Source organism: Canis lupus, chromosome 7 (assembly GCF_048164855.1).
Source record: "Canis lupus baileyi chromosome 7, mCanLup2.hap1, whole genome shotgun sequence".
Classification (NCBI taxonomy): domain Eukaryota; kingdom Metazoa; phylum Chordata; class Mammalia; order Carnivora; family Canidae; genus Canis; species Canis lupus.
This window is the reverse complement of record NC_132844.1, coordinates 26,030,080-26,047,090: the sequence shown is the minus strand read 5'-3', so window position 1 is coordinate 26,047,090 and position 17,011 is coordinate 26,030,080. Positions and strand designations below refer to the sequence as shown.

Sequence of the window (17,011 nt, the reverse complement as noted above, 5' to 3'; positions counted from 1 at the left end):
TAAATGTGCTCCATAATGTAAGATGTTAATAATGGGGGGACACCTGGGTGGCTCAGCAGTTGAGCATCTGTCTTTGGCTCAGGGTGTGATCCCAGGGTTCTGGGATCGAGTCCTGCATCGGGCTCCCTGTGAGGAGCTGCTTCTCCCTCTGCCTATGTCTCTGCCTCTCTCATGAATAAATAAATAAAAATCGTTTAAAAAAAAAGTTGCTAACAATGGGTAAAACTGGGTGATGGGCATTCTCTCTGTGCTATCTTCGCAACTTCTCTATAAATTTAAAATTATAACAAAACAAAAACTTTATTTTAAAAAATAGATGATACAAATTTATCTCGCTGTATGCTCCTGCCTGGGGCATGACAGAGTTTGATAGCTAGCGCATTGCCTATTCCCAGAAGCACAGTTAAAGAAGGCTTGGGGAAGCTAACTGAGTTCAAAAGCCAGGAGTAACAAGAGCACACTGTACAATAAGAGGAAAAGCAATGTTTGTTCTTCACTGAATGACCTGAGTATTATTTGTGTAGTGATCTGAGAAGCAGAATATATTCTGAACATGACAAAAATTGAGGCTCTCCTTTATAGGTCAGCAAAAGTAATAAGGTAAAAGCCCAAACCAATAAACTAACCAGATTTCGAAGAAACATAAGTGTGCTGACTATCCAATAGAGTCTGTTTAATGGTGTAAAAGACTCAAATTAAAAACATAAGTTTTAGACAAACCCTTCAAATTTGAAAAATTCTCTAAATTCTCTTTTATGTTATCTAGGATTTTATAATGTCTGACATTTATATTATCGTTTCTAAAGTAGTAAAACCATTTTGCCAATAAATCGTATCTCCTTCTTGCCAACCAGTCCTCTAAATTACATCCTTTTCTAGCTCTCTGCTTTCAACCCTGAAGGTTTCAGCCCTAATCCAGACTCTCCAACCTTCGTCACCCCTTCCAAATCCCAACTAAATCCCATCTCTTGCTTTTGACACCTTGTTGGATTTGTCTTCTAAATAATAATCCCTTCAAAATGACTGTAAATACATGAATGGACATCTAGACTCTTTCCATATTTTGGCTATTCTGGGCATTGATGCAATTAACATTGGGGTCCAACAATAAATGAATAAATAAGATGTGATGTATATATACAATGGAATATTATTCAGGTATAAAAAATGAAATCTTACATTTGCAACGACATGGATAGAACTAGAGGGTATGACACTTAGCGAAATAAGTCAATCAGAAAGATAATTATCATATGATTTCATCCATATGTGGAATTTAAGAAACAAAACAGATGAACATAGAGGAAAGGAGGCAAAAATAAAATAAGATAAAAACAGAGAGGGAGGCAAACTATAAGAGACTCCTAACTATAGAAGACAAACTGAAGGTTGCTAAAGGAGAGCTGGGTGGAAGGATGAGGTAACTGCGTGATGGGCTTTAAGAGGGGCACATGATGTAAAGAGCACTGGGTATTATATGAAACCAATGAATCACTAAACTCTACCTCTGAAACTAATAATACACTATATGTTAACTGATTTTAAATATTAAAAATGACTGAATGAAGGAAGTGACTTAATGGGTTAAAAAAGGCATAAGTCTGCTTTCCACATCAACTTTATGTAGATGGGGAAAACTACCTTGCTCTTTTTCTCTTCATCTTTGGATAGAAACATATAATTGTGTTTCCAAAAGATGCAAGAAAGGCATGAGCATAACTTATAATACATGTGGTATGAATTTCCTTAAAAACAGACCCTAAAGTCAAATTCAACTATGAATGTTTAAAAAGGAACTATGTGAGGGAGATTGACTAAAGAATAATATTTTGATCAATATATATAAGACTTACATTTTGTTTCATCACTTTTATTGCTGAAGAATACATTTTATTTATTTTTAAATATTTATTTCAGAGAGAAAGAGAAAGAGAGAGAGCATGCACAAGCTGGGGGAGGGGCATAAGGAGAGGTAGACAAGCAGAATCCCTTCTGAGCAGAGAGTCTGATGCGGGGTCTCCATCCCAAGACCCTGAGATCAAAAGTCTGACACTCAACTGACCGAGTTACCCAGACATCCCAGCTGAAGAATATATTTTAAAGGGCTGGATTAAATATTCAAGGACACAAACACAGTAAATACCTCTTAGTTCAATATGAAGATAACAAATCCATTAGTCTATCTACATATGAGCATGCTCAGCAAACAATAGACTGAACAAATGTTTATTGAGTACCTCTTAGGTGTCAGGAAATGTGCCAGCACTTTGCCAAATGCTATCTCATTTCATTTTTTCTATAAATATGTAAAGTCGATATAATTATCCTCACTTTTCAAAATGTAAAACCAAGCATCCAAAAATTAAATCACCCAAGGATGTGTTACTTAAGGTAAATAATTAGTTCCTTTAACTGATAAACCCCAAAACATCAGTGGCTTAACACAATAAAATGCTGTTTCTCATTCGTATCACCATCTAATGCAAGTCAAAAAGGGAAAGGAATTAAAAAAAAAAAAAAAAGGGAAAGGAATATATTTTGCCCCACCTGATCATTCAGAGACCTCCTGCCTCCCAGGATATTTCCCCCATCCACTGGTGGATGGAGATTGAGAGCAAGTATAGTACACTGAAAGCATTGGTAAAGGTATAGGAAATTTGAACAATACTGTCAAGCAAGTTACATGGAACAATCATAGAATGTACATTCTCTTTAAACATACATATAACATCACCAATATAGACTACAAATGGAGCCACAAAACAAGTCTTAATACATTTCAAATGAAATCATACAGACTCTGTTTGTGAGCCTGAGTATGATGAAATTAAAAGTCATTTTTAAAAGAATACATGAAATCGTTAAATATTTTTGTAGTTAAGAAATGCACTCTTAGGGTAGCCTGGGTGGCTCAGCGGTTTAGCACCACCTTCGGCCCAGGGCCTGATCCTGGAGACCCGAGATCAAATCCCAAATCGGGCTCCCTGCATGGAGCCTGCTTCTCCCTCTGCCTGTGTCTCTGCCTCTCTCTGCGTGTGTGTGTCTCTCATGAATAAATAAATAAAATCTTAAAAAAAAAAAAAAAAAGAAATGCACTCCTAAATGTTGCATAAATCAACTAAGAGGGATCCCTGGGTGGCACAGAGGTTTGGCGCCTGCCTTTGGCCCAGGGCATGATCCTGGAGACCCGGGATCGAATCCCACGTTGGGCTCCCGGTGCATGGAGCCTGCTTCTCCCTCTGCCTATGTCTCTGCCTCTCTCTCTCTCCCTCTCTCTCTCTCTCTCTCTCTGTGACTATCATAAATTTAAAAAATAAAAATTTTAAAAATTTTAAAAATTAAAAAAAAAAAATCAACTAAGAAAGCATGAAGGGGGCAGCCCCGGTGGCACAGTGGTTTAGCGCCGCCTGTAGCCCGGGGTGTGATCCTGGAGACACAGGATCGAGTCCCACATGGGGCTTCCTGCGTGGAGCCTGCTTCTCCCTCTGCCTGTGTCTCTGCCTTTCTCTTCGCTCTCTCTGAATAAATAAATAAATAAATCTAAAAAAAAAAAGAAAGAAAGAAAGAAAGAAAGAAAGAAAGAAAGAAAGAAAGAAAGAAAGAAAGAAGAAAGAAAGAAAGAAAGAAACCATGAAGGAATCAGAAAATATTTCTGACTGAAAAATAATGAAAATACAAATACTAGAATTTGTAGGATGCAGCTAAAATAGTGCTAATAGCAAAGTTTATAATTCTAAATGCTTATGTTGGTGGTGAAAAGTTTTCAATCAACTATTTTAGCTTCTACATTAAGAGACTAGAAAAGAAGAGTGAGTTAAGCCCAAGTAAGTAAAGGAAGGAAATAATAAATATAAAGGCTGAAAGTATTTAAATAAAGAATAGGTAATATAGGAAATCAAGTCATTCAGAAACTGGTTCTTTGTAAAGATTAATAAAATTTAAAAATACTTACCTAGACTGATCAAGAGGAAAAAAATAAAATTATCAGTATCAAGAATGAGTGTAACATAGATATTATAGACATTTAAAATATATGAAAGGAATATTATAACTAATTGTATGACTGAATTTGACAACTTGATAAATGGACAAATTCCTTAAAGGACATAAATTACCAAAAGTAAACAAGAAAAAAAAATAGAAGTCCTAAAAAGCCCAACATATAGTGTTTTGGTGTTGTTGTTGATGATGGGTTTTTATTTATTTAAGGATAGTAAAGAAATTGAATTTATAGTTAAAAATCTCCCCACAAGGGATATCTAGGTGGTGCAGTTGTTTAAGCATCTGACTCTTCTTGGTTGAAGCTCAAGTTGTGATCTCAGGGTCATGAAATCAGCCTGCATTGGGCTCTGCACTCAGTGCAGAGTCTGCTTAAGACTCTGTCTCCCTTTCCCTCTACCTCTATCCCTGTCCTGTCTCACTCCATGCCTCTGCTCTTACTCTCTCTTTCTCTTTCATAAATAAATAAATAAATAAATAAATAAATAAATCTATCTTAGAAAAGACCTCCCCATGAGGAAAATTTGAGTTCCAAAGGGATCTGCAGGTACATTCCATCAAATATTTGCAAAAGAAATTATATTGATATTTCTCAAACCCCTTCAGAAAATTTTTATTTTTTTAGAAAATTTTTAAACTCATTTTTTAAAGCCAGCATAGTCTTGATTCTAAAACTTGCAAATCAATACAAGACATTTTCAGACAAATATCTCTCCCAAACAAAAATGCAAAACTCCTTAACAAAACATTAGCAAATCAAACTCAGCAATATGTATTTAAAAAAAACATCATAACTAACTGAAGCTTTTCCAAAACCGCAAGATGGGTTTAATATCCAAAAATGAATTACTAAAAAAAAAAAAGAATTACTGTGATTCACCACATTAACAGAATAAAGAAAAGATATCATAAAACTATCTCAGTAAACATTTTATAATATTAAATACCCATTTATTATAAAAACTATCAGAGACTTAGGAATTGAAGAAAATTTCCTCTAATAAATGAGATCTGAGAAAAACTTATAGCTAATGTATTAATGGTGAATGATGACCATTTCCTCCATCTGATATTGGGAAGAAGATAAGAATGTCTGCTCTCACCACTTCTATTCAGCATTTTACTATAGTTGTAGTCAGAATGACATGACAAGACAAAGAAATAAAAGCAATTAAGTTGGAAAAGAATTAAAACTATCTCTTTTTGCAAATGAAATTATTGTTTTCACAGAAAAATCATAAGAATCTACAAAATATCTACTAGGATTGGTAAGTCCTTAGCAAGATCACAGATTCAAAACCAATATCCAAAAATACATTGTATTTCTCTAAACAAGCAATAAAAATGGAAATTGAAATACAAATACAATTTACAAAAATATTAGAATACATATGGATATTCCTCTTTCTGCTACTTCATTATTAGTTTACAGAAACACTACCAATTTATGCACCCCTATGTTTATTAACATCATTATTTATAATAGCTAAGATCTAGAAGCAGCCCAAGTATCCACTGGTATCCACTGGTTTTATGAACACATAAAAAAGATGTAGTATAGATATAGATACACATACACAAGCACACACATAATGGAATATTACACAGTCACAAAAAAGACTGAGGTTTTTGTTTGTTTGGCCATTTTTGCCATTTGTGACAACATGCATAAACCTAAAGGGTATTGTGCTAAGTAAAATAAGTCAGACTGAGAAAGACAAACCCCATATGATTTCACTCATACACAGAATCTAAAAAACAAAACAAATGAATAAACAAAAAGCAGAATCAGGGCAGCGCCAGTGACCCAGCAGTTTAGCGCCGCCTTCAGCCCGAGGTGTGATCCTGGAGACCCGAGATCAAGTCCCACGTCAGGCTCCCTGCATAGAGCCTGCTTCTCCCTCTGCCTGTGTCTCTGCCTCTCTGCCTCTCTGTGTGTGTGTGCGTGTGTGTGTGTGTGTGTCTGTGTCTGTCATAAATAAATTTTTAAAATCTTTAAAAAAAAAAAAGCAGAATCAGACCTATAAATACAGAGAATAAACTGATGATTTCTAGAGGGCAGGTGGGTGCATGGGATGGAAAGAATGAATGAATGAGTGAGAGATGCAAGCTTCCAGTTATGAAATGAATAAGTTATGGGAATAAAGGCCACAGTATAAGGAATACAGTCAATGATATTGTAATAGCATTGTATGGTGACAGATGGTAGTGACACTTGTAGTGAGCATAGCAAAATACATAAACTGGTCAAATCACTACATTGTATACCTGAAACTAATGTAATATTGCATGTCAACTATACTCAAATTTAAAAATTAAATTTAAGAACACATAGGGATAAATTTAAAGAAATGTGTGCAAAACCTCTACACTGAAAATTACAAATATTACTGAGAGAAACTAAGAAATACCAAAATAAGGGCAACCCAGGTGGCTCAGCAGTTTGACGCCGCCTTCAGCCTGGAGCGTGATCCTGGAGACCCGGGATGGAGTCCCACGTCCGGCTCCCTGCATGGAGCCTGCTTCTCCCTCTGCCTGTGTCTCTGCCTCTCTCTCTCTCTCTCTCTCTCTCTCTCTCTCTGTGTGTGTGTGTGTGTGTGTGTCTCTCATGAATAAATAAAAAAAATTTAAAAAGTGAAATAATATTATGCCATTCAGTAAGAGCATCATGAAAAAGAAATTTTGTTAACATCTATTTCTGTTCACTATAAAGTAGCAAATAAAGTAGCAAATAAAGTTCAGATTCCTCCAAATACTAAAGTACATCCTACATATTATGTACCATTGTTCCATTTAAAAGATAAATTCTGGGCAGACCAGGTGGCTCAGTGGTTCAGCGCCGCCTTTGGCCCAGGGCCTGATCCTGGGGACCCGGGATCAAGTCCCAAGTCGGGCTTCCTGCATGGAGCCTGCTTCTCCCTCTGCCTGTGTCTCTGCCTCTCTCTCTCTGTGTCTCTCATGAATAAATAAATAAAATCTTAAAAAAAAAAAGAAATACCAAAATAAGTGGAGAATGCTATTTCTTTCTGGGAGAACACACAATATTGATAAATTTTAATTCTCCTTAAATTAGTCTATAATTTATACATAATGCAAACTAAAATTCCAACAGATTTTTGTAGAAATTGATAATTTGATTCCAAAATTTATTTAGAAATTCATAGAACCTGGAATAGCAAAAACAGGCCTAAAAAAAAGAACAAAGTTGGACTCCTACCACCTGATATCAAGATCTTAAAAGCTACAGTAATAAAGACAATATTATATTGGCACAAAGGTAGGTCAAGGAACAGAAGAGAGGGCAAAGAAATAAATTGACATATATGGTCGATTTATTTTTGACAAAGACACCAAAGCATTTCCTACAAAATTTGCTGAAATATCCAAACATCCACATAGGGGAAAAAGATAAACCTCAACATCTATGTCATACCCAAATGCAAAAATTTATTCAAGATGGTCATGAACTGTTGGTTTACAAAATTCAGGAATTTCTCAGGTGAAATCTGAAATTGGCCATTGAAAATGGAGGGCAAGAAGACTCTAAGAGACAGAACTTCCAGATTGGTAAGTGGCAGGTTTAATAACCAAGAGAAATTACACAAGTGGCCATGAGATGAGTAGATCTCCACACTCACCCTCCAGAATCTTTGAAGTTTATAGAGAAGACTTAACCTAGGTTCAGTAATGCATACCATCTCACCAACACATTGCTCTCTCAAGGCTGCATCTTTGAAAATAGCTCCCACTGTAGGAATGTAAGGCCAAGCCACACATTTCAAGGATGGGGGAAGGCAGGTGGTGAGATGCCTCTGATTGTCTGGGTCCAGCTCACAGGTCACTCAGTGGTCATGTCACCCTGATGACCTCTTCCACCATGAAAGCTTAAGGTATTAAGCTTCTAAAATAAAATATAGAAAAATATCTTAGTGACCTTAAAGTCATTTCTTGGGACACAGGAAGCTCTAATCATAAAGAAAAGTAGATAACTTAGACTTCATCAAAATTAAAATCTTTTGCGTATCAAAAGACATCATTAAATCAAAAGACATCATTAGAATCAAAAGACATCATTAAAAAATACAAAGGCAAAGCATAAAGTAGAAGAAAATGTTCACAAAACATTGTTCTGACAAAAGACATATGTCCAGAATATGTAAACGTCTCCTAAAATCCTATGTACTCTGTTTTGTTTGATTTTTATAATGATAATGTTTCCTGTTATTATGAATAACCTCATAATAACCACATGTCATTTCCCAACCACAATTCAAATAAGCAAGAAGAAGAAAATAAAGAGCCCCACACTCCAGGATCTCCTCTATGTCTGCCTTTGCTCCCAATGAAAACCAAATGAGAAACAAACTGCTATCCACCCTTTCTTTTCTATAGACATGCCAAGACAATTCTTTATGAAAGCTGAGGAAGTGAATTTAATGAACAATTGGAGAGATAAAATTAGTAGTATGAGGACAAGCAGCTGCTCCTGAAATTTAAAAAAAAAGGGGGGAAACTGATACATACTGAAAATTTTCTTTCTTTTTATTAAAGTATAGTTGACCTATATAGTATTATACTGGTTTTAGGTGTACAACATAATGATTCCACATTTATGCACATTATGAAGTGATCACCACAGTAAGTCTAGTTACTGTGGTGATCATCATACATTGTTATTACAGTATTATTGACTCTATTCCCTATGCTGCACTTCACATCCCCATGACTTTTTTATTTTATTCCTGGAAGTTTGTACCTCTTAATCCCCTTCACCTATTCCACCCATCCTCCTACTCTTCTCCCCTCTGGCAACCACCAGTTTGTAATATGTATTTATGAGTGTGTTTTTGTTTTATTTTGTTTCTTAGATCCTATTTTAAATATTTTTTAAATTACTTGAAGAAATTTGGGCAAAAAGAAAACAATCAAAGAAGAGATGAAAGGATATTTGTGATAAATTATCAACAGTTATTGAAAACCAATAAAAGCTAGATAAGATGGTGAAATTAAAAATGAGTGTAATAAATAAATAAATAAATAAATAAATAAATAAATAAATAAATAAAAATGAGTGTACTCATGACCTCTTTCTTATCCCTGGTGTACTGTAACTGGAGTAGTATAAATCAGAGGCTCTGAAGCATCTCAGTAAATGAGAGCAGCATACATTTTGACCCATTTGGTTTATTGTGATTCTCTCCTATTTCTGATTTCAATGAAAAAAATAGCTTTGGACTGCACTGGTATTTTCCATGTCGTAATCAGAGCAAAAACTAAAAGTTACAAGCCTCCCCAAGAAGTATCTGCATTAACTCCTGATAGGATATGGCCGTTTTTATCTATGATTATTGCAGCTAATTTTACATTGCAATAGACTAATGAAAGTTTGGTTTGTTGATATTGGTGTTCGGACTGGTTCTGCAGAGCATGTTTTAAGTGTTACAGCTCCTCCCCTGCCACTATGCAAAATGCTAAAGAGACTTAAATTTTCAGGTGCAATTTAACCAGCACTGTTCTAGTTAGAAATCATACTTCCTCCTAAGGAGTCAGTAGTGATTATAAAACTATGTGCTAGTTTCTTAAGAAGGTAAAGGAACCCAAGGACAATTGAAGTTGGATCATTTCCTGATTATGGCTATATTTTTGTGCCCTTCACGTCCCCAGTGTAATCTCTTAACCGTTCAAAGAATTCTATTTCCTTGGTGCCCCCAGCCCCACTGACTCCCAGCCTCTTCCATGACTGCTTTCCTGCTTCCTCTTTTACATTCCACTCACTCCAGAAATGCTCTGTGCCCCAATATGAAGGATGTAGAGTGCAGCAGCAAAGAAAACTGCAAATAGTCCAGTTTAAAAAGATAACCTCTCTCCCTAAACAGAAAACAACCTTGACCCTACATCTTCCTCCACAGCTACCTTATTTCTTTGCTCTCCTTTTCAGCAATACTCTTTCTTTTTAAAGATTTATTTATCCATGAGAGACACACAGAGAGGCAGAGACATAGCAGCAGAGGGAGAAGCAGGATCCCCACAAGGAGCCCGATATGGGACTCCATCCCAGGACCCTGGGATCACGCCCCAAGCCAAAGGCACACTTAACAGCTGAGCCACCCCAGGCATCCCTCAGCAATACTCTTGAAATACTTGTTCTTATTCAATGTCTCTATTTCCTTTCTTCTCAACCTTTCTTGAAACGACTATATTCAGCTTTCTTTTTTTTTAAGATTTTGTTTATTTATTTGAGAGAGAGAGAGAGAGAGAGAGCTAGAGAGAGCACGCAAACAGGGGGAGCAGCAGGGAGAGGGAGAAGCAGACTTCCCTCGGAGCAGGGAGACCAATGCAGGACTGGATCCCAGGACATGAGCCAAAGGCAGACACTTAACTGGCTGAACCACCCCGGGGCCCCCACATTCAGCCTTCAGTCTCCACCACTGCATCAAATAGGTCTTGTGAAGGCCATCGGTGTCATCCACATTACCCAGCCGAATGGTCAAGTCCTCACCACCCATAGCAGGTTAGCAGCATTTATACAGCTGATCACTCTTACTTCACACACTTTGTCCACCTGATTGTGCGATGGAATTATCTCTCATCGTGCCCCTCCACCTGAATAGCTGTTCTCCTCTGCTTTGCTGGTTCCTCCTTTTCTTCCTGACCCGTGATTAGGGAAGAGCCCCAGGGCCCAGTTTTCAGGCTTGTTCAATCTATAATTGCTCCCCAGGTCATTGCACCCAGCTATTTAAAAGATTATGTTCCACATGATGTTATGGAACAAACTTCAAGATATATTATTAAATGAAAAAAGATGAAAGATGGCAAGCTGAATGTATGCAGGAATTTGGAGTGACTAACAGCACAGAGATACAAAACTTAACTCCTATTTGGAAAGGCTTGGGCACAAAATAAGCCAGAAGTCACATTAAAGAGCTGACAATGTAGCCCCAACCAGTGATGTTTTTTCCAATTTAACTGGAGGCAGTTGAAAAGATGAATAAGACATACATTCCACCCTCCAGAAATGTATAGTTAGCTGGGAGGAATGAAAAATACACAGGGATAAAATAAGGAAGAAAATAGATGTCACCAGAGAAACGAGAATTAGGATGTATGAGAGCTCAAATAAATAGAGCAGCTTTTAAAAGCTTGAAGAAGCTGAACTCTTTGATTTATTTTTTACTTCATGTTTTCAAAATAACATTTCCTAATTGTCTATTATCAAACTAAAACTTTTAGAGTTTTCTGTCTCTTATCCATGCTACTCTCTATATTCTCAATCCTCTAACTGGAGTGGACAAGCCTATTTAGAACTACTCTTCTGGGGAAGGCTGGGTGGCTCAGCAGCTGAGTGCCTGCCTTTGGCTCAGGTTGTGATCCTGGAGTCCTGGGATCGAGTCCCTCATCGGACTACCTTCATGAAGCCTGCTTCTCCCTCTCCTTCTGCCTATGTCTTTGCCTCTCTCTGTGTGTCTCTCATGAATAAATAAATAAAATCTTTAAAAATAATAATAACTAAAAAAAAAATAAATAAATAAATAAAATAAATAATAATAATAATAACTACTCTTCTGGGGCACCTGGGTAGCTCAGCTGGTCTGACTCTTGATTTCAGCTCAGGTCTTGATCTGTGAGTTCAAGCCCCATGTTGTGCTCCATGCCCAGCTTTAAAAAAAAAAAAAGGAAAAAAAGAACTACTCTTCCAACAAGCCTTAAGAACCCAAGAAAAGGGCAGCCCGGGTGGCTCAGCGGTTCAGCGCTGCCTTCAGCCCAGGGCCTGATCCTGGAGACCCTGGACCGAGTCCCACGTCGGCCTCCCTGCATGGAGCCTGTTTCTCCCTCTGTCTGTGTCTCTGCCTCTCTCTCTCTCTCTCTTCTCTGTGTATTCTCATGAATAAATAAATAAAATCTTTAAAAAAAACAAGAAAAACATAACTTAGGATTCATGTTTGCAGGGAGAAAAGAACTTTATGTCATTTAAATAAGGAGAAAGGGGTCAAAATACAGAAATAAACATGTTGGTCACAAGGAGAAATGTAGAGAGGTTGCCCCAAGCTAATAGATGGTTCAGGTGCCACCCGGGTCTTTCTGATTCCAAAGCCCGTACATTTTCAATGTTACAGCCTGTCTCAGATATAAATGCAAGTTTAGACTGACTATAAAAGAAGGAAAAAATAACCAAGGAAGAAGAAAACATTTAATTTACAAGAAAGAATGTATTGTTGGTGGAGCAAGTCCCATGGAAGAATTAGAGAAACATGAATTTCATAGGATACATCCACAGAAATGCTGTAAAAGCATAATGAAAACAGGCTGAATGATTCTCATTTCACTGCAGAAAGATAAAGACTGTCTTAAAAACAATTGCCCCATTTTTGGTCTTTAGTGAAATTATTTTCTTTTACTTTCTATATCTAAGAAAAAATGATAACCACCTCCCAGTCTTGATTTTCGCCCAATGAGCAGAAAAAAATTAAATCCAGAACTAGATAGATCTCACCCTGGCTGGAGATTTTTATTCCTGCCCCCTGACTTCCAGTCCCCAGTTTACCCACTGATTCCCCACCTACTTCACTCTCCATTTCACACGAGTCACCTGCTCCTGCCCTCATTAAAGAATGTCTGTTAAGCCTAATCCACATCAATCTATGTCCTTTCTTATAACTGCCAAAATGCCAGTTTTCTTTGAAGTTTTCCTGGACCTAATCCCACAGAGACAATCAGAGGATTTGATTGATGTTCTGACTAGCAGCCATTGGGTGTGAATATTCCTATATGGATTTTTATTGTCTTGTTTTCATGAATATACATTCAGTAGTCTCCCCTTATCCACAGGAGATGCATTCCAAGACTGAATGCCTGAAGCGCAGATAGTACCGACCCATATATGGACTATGTTTTTTCCTATACTTACCAACCCAGGATAAAGTTTATCAGTTAGGTAAAAGAAAAGATTAACAACAATAACTAATAAAAAATAGAACAATTATAACATCATACTATAATAAACATCATGTGAATATGCTCTCTCAAAATACCTTATTGTGCTGTACTCACATTTCTCGTGATGATGTGAGAGGATCAAATGCCTACATGATGAGATGAAGTAAAGTGAATGACACAGGTTTTGTGATGTAATGTTAGGCTACTATTGACTTTCAGATGATTCGTCAGAAAGAGGATCATCAGCTTGCAGACCATGGTAACTCAAAGTGCAAAAGCAAAACTACACATAAGGGGGGCTGTTGTACTTTTTATAAAAAGTCCTTACAACCAGGTATCCAATAAATGTCACAATCTCACTGATTGCCCAGTTTAGTCACAGCTATCCAGGAGACAGATCATAAATGGTAGATAGATGATAGGTGATAGATAGATAGATAGATAGATAGATAGATAGATAGATAGATGATAGATAGATAGATAGATAGATAGATAGATAGATAGATAGATGATAGATAGATAGGAAGAAATTGAAAGAATACAAATGTTAACCAAACTAAACACATTTTTTTTAATAGGGAGTTCTTTGAGCTTGGTGATGATGCTGTTTCACAGTCAATTTACTGTATTACTCTGAGAACAATTTGCCATAAACATCAAAGTAATGTTGTATGCTTTTTTCTCTCTTCTCCAAAGAAATGCACAGTGGGATATGTAAAATGTCAGAAATAATTAGACAAAATCGCACAATTTCATTGTGACACTAAAATATCTTTGGAGTTGAACATTTGCTATGAAACTTTAGAACAGTTTTGAAGTCTGCTTATTATAAACAATATAATTTTTTCCTTAATGTCCCAGAATTTCTAAACATGATACAATGTAAATGTAGGTTTCCAAATAAAAAAAAAGTTTTATGTGTAAATGCATATATATTAATAAATATAAATAAGGAAGTAATTCAGGTGGCAAAATAGACTTTAAAGTTGGTAATATCTTCACGAGAAAGACGTTGGAAATTTAACTTTCTAAAAAGTGTCTTTTTTGTAGCTACACTTGTGGTTAGCACAGCATAAGGAATAGACTTGTGAATCACAATGTTGTATACTTGAAATTAAGGTAACATTGTGGATCAACTATACTTCAATTTTTAAAAAAGTGTCTTTTGAAGAATAATGTAAAACTGAACTTCATACCCAGAGATAAAAAAGAAAATTATATCAAAAATGTGTAAAGAATGAGTACTTAAATACTATAACATTTTGGGGGGGTGGGATGTGACTTTTTCGTTCATTAACCAGTAGCATACTATTTTCCAGGAACCCTCAGAAGAAATGCTGTGGTACTTCCCTTTACCCATATAAAATGGAACATAAGAAACTACATAGCTGAAGAAACTACAGTCTTCTTATAAATGAGAGGTTTGAAGTCTAAGTAGTTTCCAGCTGAGGGAAAAGAACCAGCTGCCTCTCCACAGTGTAGATTGAAACAGGGTAAACATGAATCTCACTAACTGTACCACAGAAGCCAATGTGGCTGTGAGACCCAAGACCATCACTGAGAAGATGCTCATTTCCGTGACTCTGGTGATCATCACCACCCTGACCATGTTGCTGAACTTGGCCGTGATCATGGCCATCTGTACCACCAAGAAGCTCCACCAGCCTGCCAACTACCTGATCTGTTCCCTGGCTGTGACAGACCTCCTGGTGGCAGTGCTCGTCATGCCCCTGAGCATCATGTACATTGTCATGGACAGCTGGAAACTAGGGTACTTCATCTGCGAGGTGTGGCTGAGTGTGGACATGACCTGCTGCACCTGCTCCATCCTCCATCTCTGTGTGATTGCCCTAGACAGGTACTGGGCCATCACCAATGCTATTGAATATGCCAGGAAGAGGACCACCAAGAGAGCTGGGCTGATGATCCTCACCGTCTGGACCATTTCCATCTTCATCTCCATGCCCCCTCTGTTCTGGAGGAGCCACCGTCAACTCAGCCCACCACCCAGTCAGTGCACCATCCAGCATGACCATGTCATCTACACCATTTACTCCACACTTGGAGCCTTTTATATCCCATTGACTTTGATACTTATTCTGTATTACCGGATTTACCATGCAGCCAAGAGCCTGTACCAGAAAAGAGGATCAAGCCGGCACTTAAGCAACAGAAGCACAGATAGCCAAAATTCTTTTGCGAGTTGTAAGCTTACACAGACTTTCTGTGTGTCTGATTTCTCCACCTCAGACCCTACTACAGAGTTTGAAAAGATCAACACCTCTATCAGGATCCCTTCCTTCGACAATGATCTAGATCACCCAGGAGAACGTCAGCAAATCTCTAGTACCAGGGAACGCAAGGCAGCACGCATCCTAGGACTGATTTTGGGAGCATTCATTTTGTCATGGCTGCCATTTTTCATCAAGGAGCTGATTGTAGGTCTGAGCATCTACACAGTGTCCTCTGAAGTGGCTGATTTTCTGACGTGGCTTGGCTATGTTAATTCTCTGATCAACCCTCTGCTCTACACAAGTTTTAATGAAGACTTTAAGCTAGCTTTTAAAAAGCTAATTAAGTGTCGAGAACATACTTAGACTGCAAAAAGCTGAAAGACATTGTTTTTACCAGCCTCGTGAATGGACAGAGGAAAGGGGTTCAACTTCTTAATTCTTGAACATAGTTGGTTCAGGAAAGTTTGTAAGTTCGTGTGGTCTTTCTGTTTATTTGTTCTGTTTTGTCTGAGGTGTGTCATCTGGTGTGCAGTTTTCTACCTCTGGCTTTATTTGTGGTACACGATTTCAAATAAACATTATCATATAAAGACAGAAATTTCATAGAAGTAATAATAAGGTGAAATAGTAACTACTTTTTTTTTTTTAGCCATTTCAGTTAATCCTGCAATTAAAGAATGCCAAAATGAATCTTCATTTGCAGAATTTCTTATTACTTATAAATCAAATATCTGACAACTTAACCTCGGGTGGCATTAAATCTGAGGTCATGGTTCCATATGCGTGCAAATTTTAGTAGGAATTGCATGACTACATAAAGCATTAATAAAAAAAAAATAAAAAGTGGTGTGCTGTCATCTGCTTGCAGACCTGAGCTAAAATCATTTACTGTGACTACATAGCCCACTCCTTTTAGGCACAAATAGTACAGCTGACGTGTCCTTTTTAGTTCAAGATTCAATATGCTTCCTCATTCTCCAAAAAGAACCTGGAATGAATACTCTGGCACTTTCCTAGGTCTTTGGTTATGAATATGGAATATAAACAAATACAAAATAATCTAAATCTCCTTTGGTCCATGTGTTGCTACATTACCTGATAGGCACATTGGACATTCTCCCATTCTGATTGGACATTCTCCCATTCTGAGAAGAATCCCACCGAATCTTGCACACATTCCCTCACTCTAGCAGGATTCAAGTGGGAGTACAAGCAACTTAACAGGGTGAAGTGATCCAATGAAGGAATATATTATCTAAAGAATTTTGTTGGAGAATGTTCCTCATTAAATTACCAGTTGTGCACTTGGAAAAACAAATACAAGTGGAAATTCTATGCTTACCACCAAGGCCACCCATTGAGGAAATTAGCATTAAATTGTATCCTCTGGGATCTTGGTGGCTTCATGCCAGACTGCACCCTGGGCCCAGGAGGCTGAAGATGGGACCTGATGCCACAAGTGCCTCCCCTGACCTGGAGTGACTGTTTCTCACCTCTTGTCCTCTCTCATCCACAGCTTCTCCCCATCTCCTCACTCTCCACAGGTCATCTCTTCTTTTCACTGAGAAGACATGGATTTGCTCCCTCCCTACCTCCATGTTATAGCCTTAAATCTGTGCCCTCTAACTTTTTCTGTAATCTTGCACATTTCTCCTGACCCCTGATTCCTCTTCCTCACTGTGCCCCCTCCTCTCTCTCCCTCTTCTCTTCTCCCCTATCTCTCTTCCTTTCCCCCTCCCTTTCTCCCATCCCCTCTCTCTCCCCACTTCTCTTTAATCTCCCTTATCAGTTTGCTCAAACGGACACTTCTCTGGCCCTACTTCCCACTCAAGTGTGTGCTTCCT

At 37.5% G+C, this 17,011-nt stretch overlaps 1 protein-coding gene across 4 annotated transcripts in view; it reads left to right on the top strand.

Annotated features, from left to right (window-relative positions):
* HTR1E (5-hydroxytryptamine receptor 1E) overlaps positions 1–16,024 on the top strand; it is a 94,655-nt gene extending 78,631 nt beyond the window's left edge. For all 4 annotated transcript variants that reach the window (XM_072832144.1, XM_072832145.1, XM_072832146.1 and 1 more), the window contains one exon: positions 14,253–16,024. In XM_072832144.1, coding sequence (XP_072688245.1) covers positions 14,433–15,530 — 1,098 coding nt within the window. In that variant the 5' untranslated portion in view covers positions 14,253–14,432 and the 3' untranslated portion in view covers positions 15,531–16,024. The remainder of the gene's footprint in view (positions 1–14,252) is intronic.
* The last annotated feature ends 987 nt before the right edge of the window (positions 16,025–17,011 follow it).